A 15,741-nucleotide genomic window follows, 5' to 3' on the forward strand; every position below is an offset into this window, starting at 1 on the left:
TAAATGCAACAACAATTCATTTAGTGCTCAAAATTCTGATTAAAGACATGCACACAATTAATGGACAGGCACTAACAACCTTTCAAGAAGGCATGAAGTATATCAAGTACATCCTTATTGATGAGGTGAGCTTCATAGGCCCTAAGCTACTTCTAAAGATTGATACAAGGCTACGCAAAGCATTTCCCACTAAACAATCCACTCACTTTGGAGGGAGATCCATCATCCTAATGGGAGACCTTGCACAACTACCTCCAGTAATGGACAAACCCCTATATGAAGCACACTAAGATGCTCTTGCAATTTGGAGAGAATTCACAACAGTTGTTACATTGCACACCATATTCCGCCAACAAGGTGAAGCACCAATAGAATTGCACTTCAAACAAGCACTAAGGAATATACGTAATGCTGAACCCACACAGCAAGACTAGGATCTACTGATGACACAATGCAAACATCACCTACCGCATGAAGAAAGCAAAGAATTTAACAATTCAATCCACATTCTTGCCACAAATGATAGCGCAACAGCACACAATAGAATAATGTTAAAAAAACTCAACCAACCAATTGCCATGAGCACCGCAATTAATATCCACAACAATCAAAAAGGCCGTACCGATGAAGAACAACTTGCGAAAAATGTGCTCTTATGTAAGGGTCAACGCATAATGCTCACAATCAATATATGGACACAAGTAGGCCTCGTTAATGGAGCGCTTGAAAACATCATTGAAATTGTGTACAGTCTTGACTCCAAACCGCCAGACATTCCTATGTACATTATAGCAAGGGTTGACAACTACACTGGTCTAGTGTGGAATCCACAAGATCCAAAATGTGTTCCGATAACACCAATTACACTAGGCAACCGAAGGCAAATACCAATCACCATGGCATGGGCTATCACAATTCACAAATCGCAAGGCCTCACACTCCACAAAGCAACAATTGATATTGGAAAAACAGAACGTCAGGGTCTAACATTCACAGCCATGTCATGAGTCAAATCTATAAAAGGACTCTGCATCGACCCACCTTTCTCTTTCGACAGATACAAAAAGATGCACAATAACTCATTTACAAATATCAGAAAGAATGAAGAGAACTGCCTCCAACAACTTTGTTGCACAAGTTGCTGCAATGCATCTTCATAGTGTATTGTCAAGCCAAGCAAAGAGTAGTAAATTACACAGGTATTACACACTAATCCTCCTATTTCTGAAACTATGAAACACATATTACTACTGACTCCACATATTCATGTCTACAAGTGTAGGTACTTCTGCACATACACAAATTGCATCTCCAATTTTGATCTTAACAACTTCCATGACTCACTATAACTTGATGGTAAGCCTGGCTATCCTACCGTGTGTTCAACCGCATTACTATGAGCTACTATATTCCAGAAGCATTGAATAAATACTTAACTACTGTTAATTCATGATGAATTTATTGCCCTTTAAGGTTACTGTTTTTGATTATTGTACTCTAGCCCCAGTTAATACATACTTGCACACCATACTGTAAATACGCTTGCAAATGTAATCTGGTCTCTTTCTCAACGTTCTTGGTACACCTAAGTAAGAGCCACATGGGCCAGTTCAACATCCTAGTCCCAATTTATTAGAACTTGTATGCTACCTCAATGTCTGATTTCATTTAATCATGCAACTTCAATTTAGCATTCAATAAATACTTAGCCACTGTTAATTCATGATGAATTTATTGCACTTTCAGGTTACTGTTTCTGATTATTGTATTCTAGCCCTAGTTAATACATACTTGCACATCATACTGTAAATACGCTTGCAAATGTAATCTGGTCTCTTCCTCAACCTTTTTGGTTCACCAAGGTAAGAGGCACATGAGTGAGTTTAACATCCTAGTCCCAATTTATCAAAACTTGTATGCTACTTCAATGCCTGATTTCATTTAATCATGCAACTTCAATTTGTTTGTGTGATGGCAGTTCAATGATTTTCCAAACACGGTTTTCAATTCAGCATAGCCGTAGAGAGGAGTTCTATGCGCCGTAGAGAGTAGACATGAGGTTACATCCACCTTTAATCAAAATGAGTATCTCATTCAAGCATGGCAAGCTTTCTAAAAATGATGAATAGTTTCAAATTTAAATTTGGCGATTTAGATTCTTAAGATCACTGTCTAATTTTTAAGTTCCAAAAGATTTCACTTATAGGAAATTGTTCTGTTCTCAGAATTTCTTCATTTGCCTCAAAGGCTTTAGAAGAGTTCATCTTCCTCCAGGATGAAAATGGTTTCCAATTCTGAGTATGTAGATGGGGATAGTTTACATAAATGTGGGATTTAACTGTGTTCTCAGAATTTCTTCATTTACCTCATAATGCTTTTGTATAACTCAATGCCTTCTAAAGAGTAGGGATTGGAGACATGGAATTGATATGCAGACATCAAAAGGGCTCATGAAAAAACAGTTTTTGCACTTATCAATCAGATTAAAAGCCAGACTACAACTGTATTCTTATCTTGCTAAATCTTGCTGAAAATAAATAAGCAGATGGAGATTGAAGAGTTTAGCTTCACAGCTGCTGATTGCATTTGTCTATTTATGCATATGTTACTATTAGCATAGTCCACAAGTTCACATTTCGTTGAGACATTCCTTCTGATGCAGACAAACCTCAGATATACAAATCAGTGAATGTATGCTCTGTATAACAGAGGAAAAAGTAAACAATAAAATATGCAAGAAAACATATCTTACTATACTGGCTGTTTTCTTTATTCAATAATAGCAAATTACATCTCCCAAAGAAACAGTTGAGATCATTTTTTTGAGTTCTGAATTGTGATTTAATTACTTTGAATGTATGTTGTTAATCTATACAGTTTTAATGGCCCTGTCCTCTAAATGTGTTTTTACTCAAATTAGATGAAATGATATTGATGTTGAATTCATGTGATACTTTCCAGTGAATGAGGTGGCTAATGTGCTGACAGAGAAACAGATGAAGCAGATGGAGACTGAAGAGTTGAGCTTCACAGCTCCTGATTGCATTTGTCTATTTATGCATATGTTACTATTAGCATAGTCCACTAGTTCACATTTCTTTGAGGCATTCCTTCTGATGCAGACAAACCTCAGATATGCAAATTAGTGAATGTATGCTCTGTATAACAGAGGAAAAAGTAAACAATAAATATGCAAGAAAACATATCTTACTATACCTGCTGTTTTCTTTACAATAACAGTAAATTACATCTCCAAAAGAAACAGTTGAGATTTTTTTTTTGAATTTTGAATTGTGATTTAATTACTTTGAATGTATGTTGTCAATCTATACAGTTTTAATGGCACTGCCCTCCAAATGTGTTTTTACTCAAATTAGAAGAAATGATACTGATGTTGAATCCATGTGATACTTTCCAGTGAATGAGGTGGCTGATGTGCTGACAGAGAAACAGATGGAGGAGTGCTTCTGCTCATTTTTACGAAACAAAATTGCCTCAAAGTTGCTGCAAAATGTTTTTTATCCCTTTTGCCAATTTTCAATTGTTTGTTGCAATTCATCCTGATTTAGATGCTAGATATGGACGCCTATCGGCTGTACTCTTGGACCGTCCTGGGGTACAAGCGCTAGTTATTTTTTCTGCTACAGCTCGAAGGTTTTATGTGGGAGAAGTTCAAGAATGTACGACTATTCTGGCTATGAGGGGAAGTTATTACTATATATATGTTTGTTTTCCTTAGTTAATCAGCATTAAGACTAGGTTTGTCTCACCGAAGGTTCGAGTAAATGTGGAGTTGGCCCTAAATCTACTGTTTCCAATTGCAAAAAAATGTCTATACGGCCGCCTAGTCGACATTTTCTTGAGGTATTATTCCAAACAGTAGTTGTCCATGTTTTTGTTTGCTTCCTCACACAACATCTGATAAAAACCCACCTTTTTTTTGGCAAACGCTGGTCAGACACCTCTTTGTATTTAGGTAAACAGAACCAATGACTCACTAAGGTACTGTTGTCTCTGATAAGCTCAAATGATGTTATTTTATTTCATGTTGTCCAATAGTTTTTTAGGGTATCAACCGAGCTCTCCCACTTCCCACATATTTTAACGAGCTTATTTTGTAAAGATGTGAAGATGTGTATGAAGAAAAGCATATCTACGAGCTTGATCAATTGCAGCATGAGTTACAAACACAAGCTTGGCAAATCAGGTATGCGATAATAGAGGAAATGGGTTACAAACACGTTAGCTATAGAAAATATATTAAGTGATATATCTTTAAATGTCGTGCATATTCTAAAAAAAGCACTTAAAAAGCATTTACGTCGTGATTTTCTTCTTCAAATTCTCTTTATCCACAGAGCAAAGAGGCTTTTAGCAATAGGAAGAGAAACGAAGAGGAACTGAGAAACAGAGGGGTAGGCCTGACATATGGGTATAGGCATGTATATGTCGCTAACAATATTAAAGACAACTTGAACTATGTTTTTTTTGGAAACAATTTTAGCATGTTCCTCTTAAGTCTAATAAGCAATTTAGCTCTTATAATATTCAAAATTCGGACAAATCAGCAGAGTAACTACATACTTAAGAAATAAGACTGAATATGAAAAGAGAATGGCAATAAAAAATTAGATAAAATATTTATGTTGAGAGTGGATATTAATTTTTAAAATCATTTAGTAAAAGTAGTTATGATAGTGTCAATTGATTATCAAGAATATTTACATCAATATTAAAATATGCAGAATTACAAATTGTATATTACATCTCAAAATTAGGTTCTTTTTTTCTAAACATTAAAAAAATGACCTATTAATTAAAAAATTAACATCTGAAAAGTAAGACAGATAGAAAAATAATAAAATAATGATAATTAAAACTTACTATTTTTATTTTCTTGCACATATTTATTTGTATGTTTTCTAAATTAAAATATAATTTTAATGTTTTCCTAAGTTTCTTACATCTTGATCGCACTTATTCAATATGCATTAGATGAATTCAAAAGAGTCTATTGCTATTAAAACCATATATTAAAAATTTTAATATTAAATTTCTGATTTTAAATTATATAATTGTTAACATGTTTTAATAGTTGGTAAATTCTCTATAAATTATTTATCTCATTATAATATTTTAATCTTATATAATATTGTGATTTAATTTTCACCTAAATATTTTGTAGATGTTGTTGGATAAGTTTTCAAAATTTTGAAGAATATTTTTCATGTACATATTCAAGTTTCTTTCATCCTAATATATTGTGAATTCTCAATGCCTTATCACATATAATCTAGTTGAATGAATTAGTAGTCATTTTGACTTTCTATCAAACCTATTCTTTTACACTTTTAACATACATGCCAAGTTTGTAAAAAATTGTTATTTTAATTTACCTTGGCATTTGAACATGTGTAAAACACTTCAATCATCCAAAAATATTTTTTAATAAGGTTAATTGAAGGAAGGAAATAACTTTATTTTATTTTAAGAAAAAATTAAAATCCTAAGTTATTGTTACTAAAAAAAAATACAAACAATACATTTTCTAAGTTCATAATCATTTTAATATTAGCTTTATTTCAGATACACCATAAAATAGTTAACTTAATTATAAAACTTATGGTAATAAAAGTTTTCAATTAAAACAATTATTTATAAGTAATAAAGTTTAGTTTCCATTTACAATTTAGTATTTTATTATTATTTACCAAAGTTGAGTCTTAAAGTTAAAATGATATCTATTCGAAAAAGAATATTTTTAACAATACTATTGTTGGGGTATATGAATAAATTGAAATTTTTTTATATGATTTGTTTATTTTATTTTATGAGATGAATTTAAATTTGGAGTAGTTGAGAAGATTAGAATATGTAAATCTAAAGGTATAGCAACAAAGATATTGCACTTTTTCTATTAAGGTTTGGGGATCATAAACATGGGTGGCTTCTACCCCCCATCCCCTTGACCCTATATGGGTAAAATTTAACTTTAATCTATACTCAATGGGTAACCCAAGTTGGGAAAGTGGTAACTTGGTCTCATATTTGAAAAGATAGGAGAGGTGTTGGTGGCCTATTTAGTTAATTTGTGCTCTCATTGTTGCTTACCATGTGGAAGTAACTACCAAAATCTCATAAGAGAAGGTGGTGCTAAAATTTTTATCACCCTTCTTAATGATAGATAACAAGTATAATTGGAATCTTTCAAATGCTAGCACATTTTTAATGAAAGAGATCACACCACTAGTTAGAAGATGACTAAGCGTCATTTTATGGCTGATATTTTCTCTTGGCACAACCCACCTTATCTTCTTGTAGTCATTAGATCTCCTAAGATATTTACAACATAGGTAATTATAGTTTTAACACCTAGTCTAATTATGACTTGGGATAGGAAGTACAGTTCTTGAAGTACACATTTTAGATACTTAACCCTTCATATTTTTGAGGGATTTAAAATTCCTTACAAAACTCATATTTTTATGTAAATTATGTTTACTTTTATGCTCTCTTTTCTATTACTCTCATTTCTTTTTTTCTTTTTTTTTAAATGCGCTTGGTAAACTTTTTAACGTGACCGATAGCGCTGGCACGACACGCCCATCGGTACCACCAACGCTTTGACCTGGAGCTATGAACCAGTGAGGCCACAAACGGGGGACCTCATCCCCATGAGATTTGAACCTGGATGGCAAGGATAACAACGCAACAACTTAACCATCACAACATGCCACTATTGGCAAAAGGGTTTGTGGTAAACCTAGTGTGACTCGAACTGGAGTTGATGCATAGCACCGGGATCATTAGCCTAACACTACGCCTCACGACTCGCCTTCACACCAACTCGACTACTCACTCACCCTTTCTATTACTCTCATTTCATATTGTTCATATTGTCCTAATATTTGGCACAAAGCCCATTACTTTATTATCAATGGATTCCTAAACTAGCAATAGATAAATGGAGAAGAAACCTAGGGCCCATAAATTACACACATAAAACACCCAAAAATAAGAAAAAAGATCTAGAATAATAGAGGAAGAGAGAATCTCACTAGAACCATGGCTAGTAGAGAAAATGATGTAGCAATCCGATCTCAATTCACAGAAGACATAACTCCTAATAAAACTCAATATAGATTCAAAGTATGAATTTTTCATTACTGAAAACTCCTTCTACATGGATCTCTAACTCCATTAAATAACAACTGACTCTCAAAAGAGAAAATAGAAAAATTCCTAATTTGGTAGATTTTGAGAACTAAAAAAATGCCATTTTTGGTAACTTCTTAAAAACCTCTGAAAGAAAATCTAAAGTTTCCTATATGTACCCTTTAAATAAAAAAGGAAAATTGCCAACTTATCTCTAAAATTTAGAAAGAAATTTTAGAGTTATTACAAAGTAGAAAAAACAAAAAAGAACACCTAAGATATTTTAGAACTAATATTTGGAGGTCAAGATGGAATTTATGGCTCTCAAAAAAATATTGAAATGGTCCTAATAGAGTTGGTTGAGTTGGAATCCACCTCAACTATAGATTTTGAAAAAAACCCAAAAAAATCTAAGAAAACCTAGATCTGAGTCAAAAGTTATGACTTTTTCAACTCCCTACATCATTCTCCCCTTCTTGAAAGAAACACTGCTCCTACAAGTGACTATTGGTGAAGTGGTACAACTTGGAAGGATCTAATTGTAGTACTGCCCATTTGAATAGCCATGTGTTTTCAATGTTTAGTAAGCCATCCCACTATACTAAATAGCGGTTGTATTGATCGTGCCTTATGGAAGTAGATTGTTTGTCAAGAATCTAGGTAATGGTATCCCATTTCTTATTTGGAAGGTGATGTTTCCACTCAACTTCCTTTCCATCAACTACCTCTGGAACGTATCCATGAAATTTATGCAAATTAGCAACATAAAACATAGGAGAGATGTCTAAATTGTCAAGTAAGATGACTTCCTAGGCATTATCATTAATTTTTTAAAGGATTTTTCAAGGCCCAATCATTTTGCTTTTTAGTTTGTGATATGTGCCAGTAGGAAACTACTCACGGTGTAAGTAAACCATGACCAAGTCACCTTTAGTAAATGTTTGGTGTCTTCTAGTAGCATCTGCAAAAATTTCGTAGCTGTCTTTGTTGAGTTGTAACTTGTGCCAAACATCTTGTTGGAGCTATTGAAGGTGTTCAAAAAAGGTCACTCCATCTATTGGAATAATCAAATGGGAAGAATACTTCTGAGAGGGGGGGGGGGGGGGGGTGGGGTGAATCAGAAGTATCACACTTTTAACCTTAAAGACTTTTAACTAAAAATAAACTTCATTCATGTAAACATATCAAACAACCATAAAGTAAACACATGCATCACAACACATAACATCAAATTTGGTAACCCAGAAACCCTCCAAAATGAGAAGGTAAAACTACGGTGGGGATGATACCCACAAAATCACTACAACAATAATGTTTGACCACTTTTGATGGTCTGCCCTATGAAAGGCCTGCCCTATTAAAGGCTTTACATTATATCAATAGTGACATTTTTAAAGGATTTACAAACACTTTACATAAAGTGTCACCCTATTAAAGAATTTTATCACCTTTTCAAAGGATCTACAACCTAGCTATTAAGCTAGCCTATCAACATAGGATTTTCCATCTAATACAATTGCTAGAGAGTATTAGACTAATAAACCTGATAGCTTACAATCCTTGATTGCTGAATTTAGGCACTTGATCTACTCATTCTAATCTTGATCCTCTGAGATCTGATATCTATTCAATGTCCTTATTCTATTCTAACCAACTGGATACTACTATGCTACCCTATTCCTCTAAGTCTTTTCACACTTCCCTCTGAATTTCTCTATAGTTCACCCTTACACTACTCTCTTTCCCACATATAATGGGTTCTCATCCTCCATTTAAGGATATCAAAGACATAGGGTTAGGTATGGATCTACAATCCATACTGAATCTTTAATTCCCACTTATTCCTTGCACTTTTCTTATTGGTTGCATGCCTTCTCCATTTTTCTTATTGGCTACATGCTGATTGCATAAGAAATATAAAAGATTCAATCTTATCATTAATACCATTCAAAATTATCTTATGTTGGCTCAAAAAATGGTTTATATCTAAGTTTGTTAAGGCACAAACTCATATGTTGATTCTCTATTACTCGACACATACTGGATTACTGGTGCTTGGCACATATATGATTCTAGTTTTCCTGAGACCTATTGCATTTTGGCTTGGTCGACATCAACTGTGACTTAACACATATATATTACTTGACTCATATGGTTCACTCGACACCTAAAGTCACTCGACACTTGTATCATGCTTGGCACTTGATCTACACTTGGCACTTGAAGATCACTCAGAACCTATTGGAATTCTAACTTGACACATGTAGTGTACTCAGTTTCTATGTGAACATTGGTTGTATGTTGACACTCAATTGTCAAAACCATTCTGAGACCAACAATCTCCCCCTTTGACATGAGTTTCAAAAGCACTTAACTAAGCATTATGCTTGCTCTTATGAGTACATTTTTCAATCTATTCATCATATATTCAAAATTTTCAAAAACTTGTTCAAAATTTTGTAAAGAACAATATACCTCAAAATTCTTATAACTCCCCATGAGTTTATGTGCCATTTCTATTCCTATATCCAAAATTCTATGCTGAATTTGTCTCATGCTGATGTATCTAATACTCTTTGCCTTTGCCCTATTTTTGTTTTCTATGCCTGCTTGCTAACCTATTCTATCTGTTCCATTTTCACTTGTTGTGCACTTGCACATTTTTAGTTATATCTCCCCCTTTTTGCTATCATGGAACATGTACAATCTTTTCCCCTTTATTCTTTAAAAGAATGTAATTACTCAGTATTTTCTCCCCTTAGTTATTAAGTTCATATCTCCCCCTTTAATATATCTCCCCCTTTTTGACACTAATGTAAAAGGATGCTAAAGGTTAAGACCATACTTTGCCAAAAATGTAGTATTTACCTCCATAATCATTTTAAGAGTTGCATCCCAATTTTCTAAAGAAATTTCTAATGACTTGTGTTGGATGGCAGTCTCTGCAGCAAGATGTACAAGCCCTTACATAGTAGAAAGATTGGGATCTTTCTTTAGCACATTCTCAGCATAAGCTTGTTCTTTGTGGAGTACTTCCAAGTGTGGGGTAATGGAAGACTATATTTACATCAATCTGGCCTTAATGTTAGCCTATTTAGCTATTAACACAATGAGTTCCTTTTGTGTGTGAAGCATTTGAGAAAAATGCTTCTCACTTTGAGCTAGGTCTTTTGGTAGCTGCATGCTAGAAATCTTTAGATTTTTCTCTAGGCTTAGTATTCTTTGGCTTGTCTCTTGTGTGAAATAAGAAAAATCACACAACTTTTTGTACAATGAGAATACATTCTCAAGTACAATTTTTACTTTTTCAATCTTTTTAGCCAATGCTACCTATGACAGTGCTATTTCACTAGCTATTTTCTCATTTACTTTCACTTGAAATTTCCTCTCAGACCATTCCATAAGGTTTACATTAGTTTCCTAGTCTTCATTTGTCACCTAGTCTACAATGTCTGATAGTTGTTACATTGTTGGCTTGGTTTCATCAGGTGCTTGCAAGCTAAAGGCATCCAAAGAGATGTGCTTAATTTCATGTAATGCTTGCTTATGTTTATACTCCTTCCTGAGTATCTCTTTCCTTTTTCTCCTGTTCAAGGCTTCCTATATCTTTGTGATTTTCTCAATGCTAATTTTTTTTGAGCCACAACTAGGTATGACTATCTCTTCATCTAGCTTGGGGTATCCATAGTGAAGTACCCTTGTCATCTTTGTTGAGCTTGAGCCTGGTATAGATACTTGCAGTGGCATTGCATCAGTGCTCAACTTCTGAAGGACTTGTGTGGGAGTGCCAGTAGTTGGTAGATTAACCAATGTCTATATAGTAGCTTGCCCCTCATCCTTTGACATGTCCTTTTCCTTATCTAATTTCCCTTGATCAAGTGGTGTACCTATTGTGTTTACTATAGGAGCAGATGTAGCAATTTGTCCTATTTTCCCTATTGATGTATCTTTCTCTATTTCTGTACTAAGCTTCTACTATATAGTATCTATTGTTCCTAATGTGTCAATTGTTGGAAATGGTGGTGGTAGCATTAGGAGTTCACCACTAGTAGTTGTAGAGATGTTAGAAGGTGGTTCTTATAGTTTCACCTTGTCCCTAATTGGTTCTGTTACAACCTTTTTCAACACATCCACACTCACCAATATAGGATTTGGGAATAATTGTGCCTATAGTGTTGATTGGTGAACGATCTTCTTGAGATCCTTTGTAGTTAGTGGATTGATGTTCTGACAAGATTTGCCAGTAACATCCTTCACAATTATAGTATCTGTAGATGTGGTGATAACATGAGGAGGGCTAGGAGGTGGCAATTGTGTGTCTTCCACACTTTGTTCTTCTTTCTACTCATCAGCTATTGCCATTTCATCTTGTTTCTCTATCTCCTCCTCTTCACCTTTTTCTTTCTCTTCTTCCACTTTATTCTCTTCTTCTCCTTTCTTTGTTTCCTTTTTCTCCTTTTATTTATCTTCCTTCTCCTCACTAGCCTTAGTCTTATTTGTTTTTCTATCCTTCTTTCTTTCTCCATCCTTGTCATCTGTTGTGTTATATATTGATTTCTGGACAACTTCTTTAATTTTATTTTGTAAAATACTGAAGGCTCTATACTTTGGTGCAAACTTTCTTGCATGTTTCTTATTAGCCTTAGCAATTTGACCTTTAGTCAAGTCTAGCATCACTTGTGCTAGTGTGGATTCTCTTATCTCCTTTTCCATCTACAAACAATAATGCCACTTATTTTCAACAATTTCATATAAGTCTTTAGGCATTGTATTGTCTAATTCAAGAGGTGTGTTCTTGATTTCTGCCATCATGGCATAGACTACCTCTTCTATCTTATTTTGATCTTCTCTACTTAATTTATTGAAATTAATACTTTTCAAATCAAAGAAGTCTGCATTCTTAACACTTTCACAAATTTTATCAATATGTGACTTGGGAGGATGACTTACCACTCTAAACTCGCTGATATCCTCTAATTCTATTCTTTCTTCATCAGACTCTGGTTGTGCTACATATTTCCTCCTTTGCTTCTTCTGCACTGGACCAGTCTCTTCAATACCCTTCTTCTTTTCTTTGACTTACTCCTTGGCCTTCTGAGTTGAGGCTCTTGTAATGGCTCTTGTCACTAGTGTTGGCTTGGCTTTGGTTGTCTCGTCAACCTTCTTGGCTTTGGGCTGGGTTATAGGATGAGCTTTAGCCTTTCTTGTCTTAGACTCATCTTGTGATGGTGCTTCCTCAACTTCTTCTTCCTCTTCTTTATCTTCACCTAAGCCTTGAGTTATTTCCAATGGGCCTTGCCCCTGTTCATCTTCCTCATCATCATCTTCTTCCTCATCTACATCCTTTGCATCTGTTGCCCCTTCAATACCTTCTCCAAATTTATTTTTTCATTTCCTCACTAGTTTATCCTTTTTCTTTAAGGTGGAGGCTATTTTTAGTTCCATATCTACCTTGGAATGTACAACATCATATGTTCCAAAGTGGAGTGCCTCCTTACAAATCTCTTTTGCAAGCAATGTTGTGATTGCTGTTGAAGCTTCATCAATGTTTATCTCATGTCCTAATGGCCTGAGCCATCTCACCCTTGGAACTGTTGCTTGGATATAAGTGTAATCAATGTCAACTAAGAAACAGATATCACCGATATGCTGATCCACTAGGGAAACTAGTACCCTTCATCTTTTCTTCATGGATTTCTTAAAATCCTCAAAATAACTAGTCATAAGAGAGTCAAAGTTGTCCCCCATTTGCTTAATATACTCATTAATTTGAGTGATGGCTGACTTGTCTGATCTCCAGTTAGCTTTACCAAAAGAAGGAAACTCTTCCAAAACATAAAAAAATATGCACACAAGGACCTGATCTAAACTTACATTGAGCATCTTTAGATCTCCTACTTTCTCCCAAATTCTCCATGATTTGTTGTAGCAACAATTTTGCTAGATCATATGTATGATCTTTCTTGACAAGTTTATATGCCACATTCATAGCAATACATGGCACACTATTCAATCTGCTAGATTGATAAAACTTGTGAGAAATCACTCTCAATGCAAAATCTAGAAAGGGATCTGTGATTGTATCAATGGTCATGCCCCTTTTATTCCATTTTGCTCCAGTGTTCTTTTCAATGGCTTCTTTGAAATCACTATGTAGGGCCTTGCACCAATCTAGGGTTGGAAAACCTATAACCCTATGCACTATTCTCTTTGTTATCTTCATAGGTCCTCCTTCTAACCAGAAACAACCATTATGTATTCTATTGAGAACAATTCTTCTCCATTCAATTTTAAAACCTATGAGGTAAACTAGGGCATGAGTTAAACCCTTCTTCTCAACTATTTGGAATTCATCCTTGAGCACTTAGTTTTCACACAATTTATCATATGCTTGAAATATCTCTAGGTCTCCTATTGCACCTATCTTATAGTTGTAACACTTCCTCACATCCTACACCATTAAACCTTTATGTGGAATAATGGAGAGTGCACCGACAGGGTCATTTTTGTAGGCTACCTCTAGAATTGGCCTAAACTTTGGTTGTTTAACCTCGTTTCTAACCAATTGGACCTTGTGACCTTCCTTTCCATTGGGGTTATTAGAGCTAGATGCCATTTTGTAAAACTAGGTTTTCAAAAGATAACAAACTTTAAAACTGCATAACTCGGCACTTGAAGAATACCTTAGATCGATGAAAATTGTGCTAAATCTTGTCAAAATCCATGCAGAAGGCTTTAATGCTATTTGTCAATCACTTCTATGCTCTTCTCATTCTTTCTCTATGTTTAAATGATGAGAAATGATCAAGATTTTGACCTTGTACCCTTTTTGAACCTAGCATTAAATGCTTAGTGTGTATACAATTGTACACTTAGCTCTTGAAGATTTCAAGATAACTTGACTTCCATTGAAGTTTCCTAACTCGGCATCAACTATCAACTTAGTCATAATTGACTACTCAACATCCATTGGAGCTTTACTTGGCATCTAAGGATAGCTCAGCAACATTTGCAAAATTTTTAAGTCTTAACTTGGCATCTTTTCTCATGTTGTTCTCTCCTTTGTAGTGCTTGTTTGTCTTGGGACTGATGTACGCTAGAGCTATGTATATCAGTCTCATACACCTATTCATGATTAGTTAGATGAAGTTTGACCACTTGACCTATTAGGTGAAGTGATCCCTCCATTTGATGAGCTACACTCATCTTTCTTTTTCCAAGTCTTATTCATTTGTCCTCTGATGTGTTCAACATCTACCTTCACTTTTCCTTTGTTGACTTGGGTGAATTTGACTTTGTTGGGAAATTTTGACTGATATGACCAATCTTCAAGCAACTAAAACATGTGGTTTGACTTAACCACCTACTATAGTTTCCTCTAAAATGTGTTCTTATGCAATTTTTAGGAATGTGTCCATACTCTTGACAACAATGATAGTTATACCTGGTGTTGTAGTACCAATTGTGGTGATGACCATAGTTACCTTCTCTTGTTGCCTAATTTTATGTCCACATAGGCTTTGATCTATACTCGAAGGCTCTATGTCCATACTTGCAATTGTAGTAGTGTCCTTCAAATTTTGGTGTCCTAATAGTCTTAGTCTTGCATTCATGTGTTTGATGTCCTTGTTTTTTGCACTTATGACAATAGCTTTCATTCTTAGGCTTATCATGATGATAGGCATTCTTTCTCCTACATTTATTAGCAGTATGTCCCTTTTTACCATAGAAATGACAAGTAGGTTTAGTGTTCTTACCTTTGTTACCCCTTTCCTCTGCAGTCTTGGATGATTCTCCTTGTTCAATGCTAGTGTAACCAAGTCCTAAAGTATCATTACTAGCCCTTGGTGATTTCAATAGCTACTCAAACTACTTGATAGCCTCATTAGGCTTATTGAAACTTTTTGCAACTTCCTTCTCTCTTTTTAGGTCATTTTACAATCATCCATTCTATATTTTCAATGTACAGATCTCAATGTCTTTTATATTCAGCTCATGATGTGCATTCATCATTTGGCTTAAGGTGTCTAGCTATATGTTTGAGATTCTTTAAAACTCAATTGTCTTCTCTTCTAGTCTATTGGTAAGATTTCCCTTGTCATCTTCTATCATGGCTTTTTCTTCAATGGCTCTTTTTTTCTATTTAGTTACCTCACAAAGCATTATGGCTTGTCATTCTTATTCAAGCTTGAGTATCCTGATTTCTTCTAGTTGAGCTCTATTCTTCTCCATCAGTTCTACTATTGCTACATCAAATTCTTTGGAATCTCCATTGGAAAACACCTTTGTGGTATCAATCTCCTTCTAGTGTGTGTCATTTTTAGCTATGGCTATATGCTTCCTTCTTTTTAAGGATTTTCTCAATTCTTCTTTGGCTTCCTCCAAGTTGTGTAGAGTAAGGTGCACATCAGTCACCTGATTCCCTATGATCTTCCCTAGTTTGAAGACTTCCATCTTCAGATCTTTCCTCTAAGCTGTTAGGCCTCTCCTTGTGAGAATCTTGCTCTGATACTAATTGTTGGAATAATCAAATGAGAAGAATGCTTCTGAGAGGGGGGTGAATCAGAAGTATCACACTTTTAACCT

The 15,741-nt window shown here is 34.7% G+C and overlaps 1 protein-coding gene across 1 annotated transcript; it reads left to right on the forward strand.

Moving 5' to 3' along the window:
• The first annotated feature begins 578 nt into the window (after positions 1 to 578).
• LOC149559916 (uncharacterized) lies at positions 579 to 1,007 on the forward strand. The gene has a single exon (XM_089827515.1). The coding sequence runs from the start codon at positions 579 to 581 to the stop codon at positions 1,005 to 1,007; it is 429 nt and encodes a 142-aa protein (XP_089683641.1).
• Positions 1,008 to 15,741: the final 14,734 nt, after the last annotated feature.

This window comes from Cupressus sempervirens, chromosome 4 (genome assembly GCF_028749045.1).
Source record: "Cupressus sempervirens isolate cs-2001-9-10 chromosome 4, ASM2874904v1, whole genome shotgun sequence".
Lineage (NCBI taxonomy): Eukaryota > Viridiplantae > Streptophyta > Pinopsida > Cupressales > Cupressaceae > Cupressus > Cupressus sempervirens.

What these genes read in the sequence shown, in the direction of transcription:
- LOC149559916 (XM_089827515.1), top strand. Translation starts at nt 579, where the DNA reads ATGAGCACCGCAATTAATATCCACAACAATCAAAAAGGCCGTACCGAT.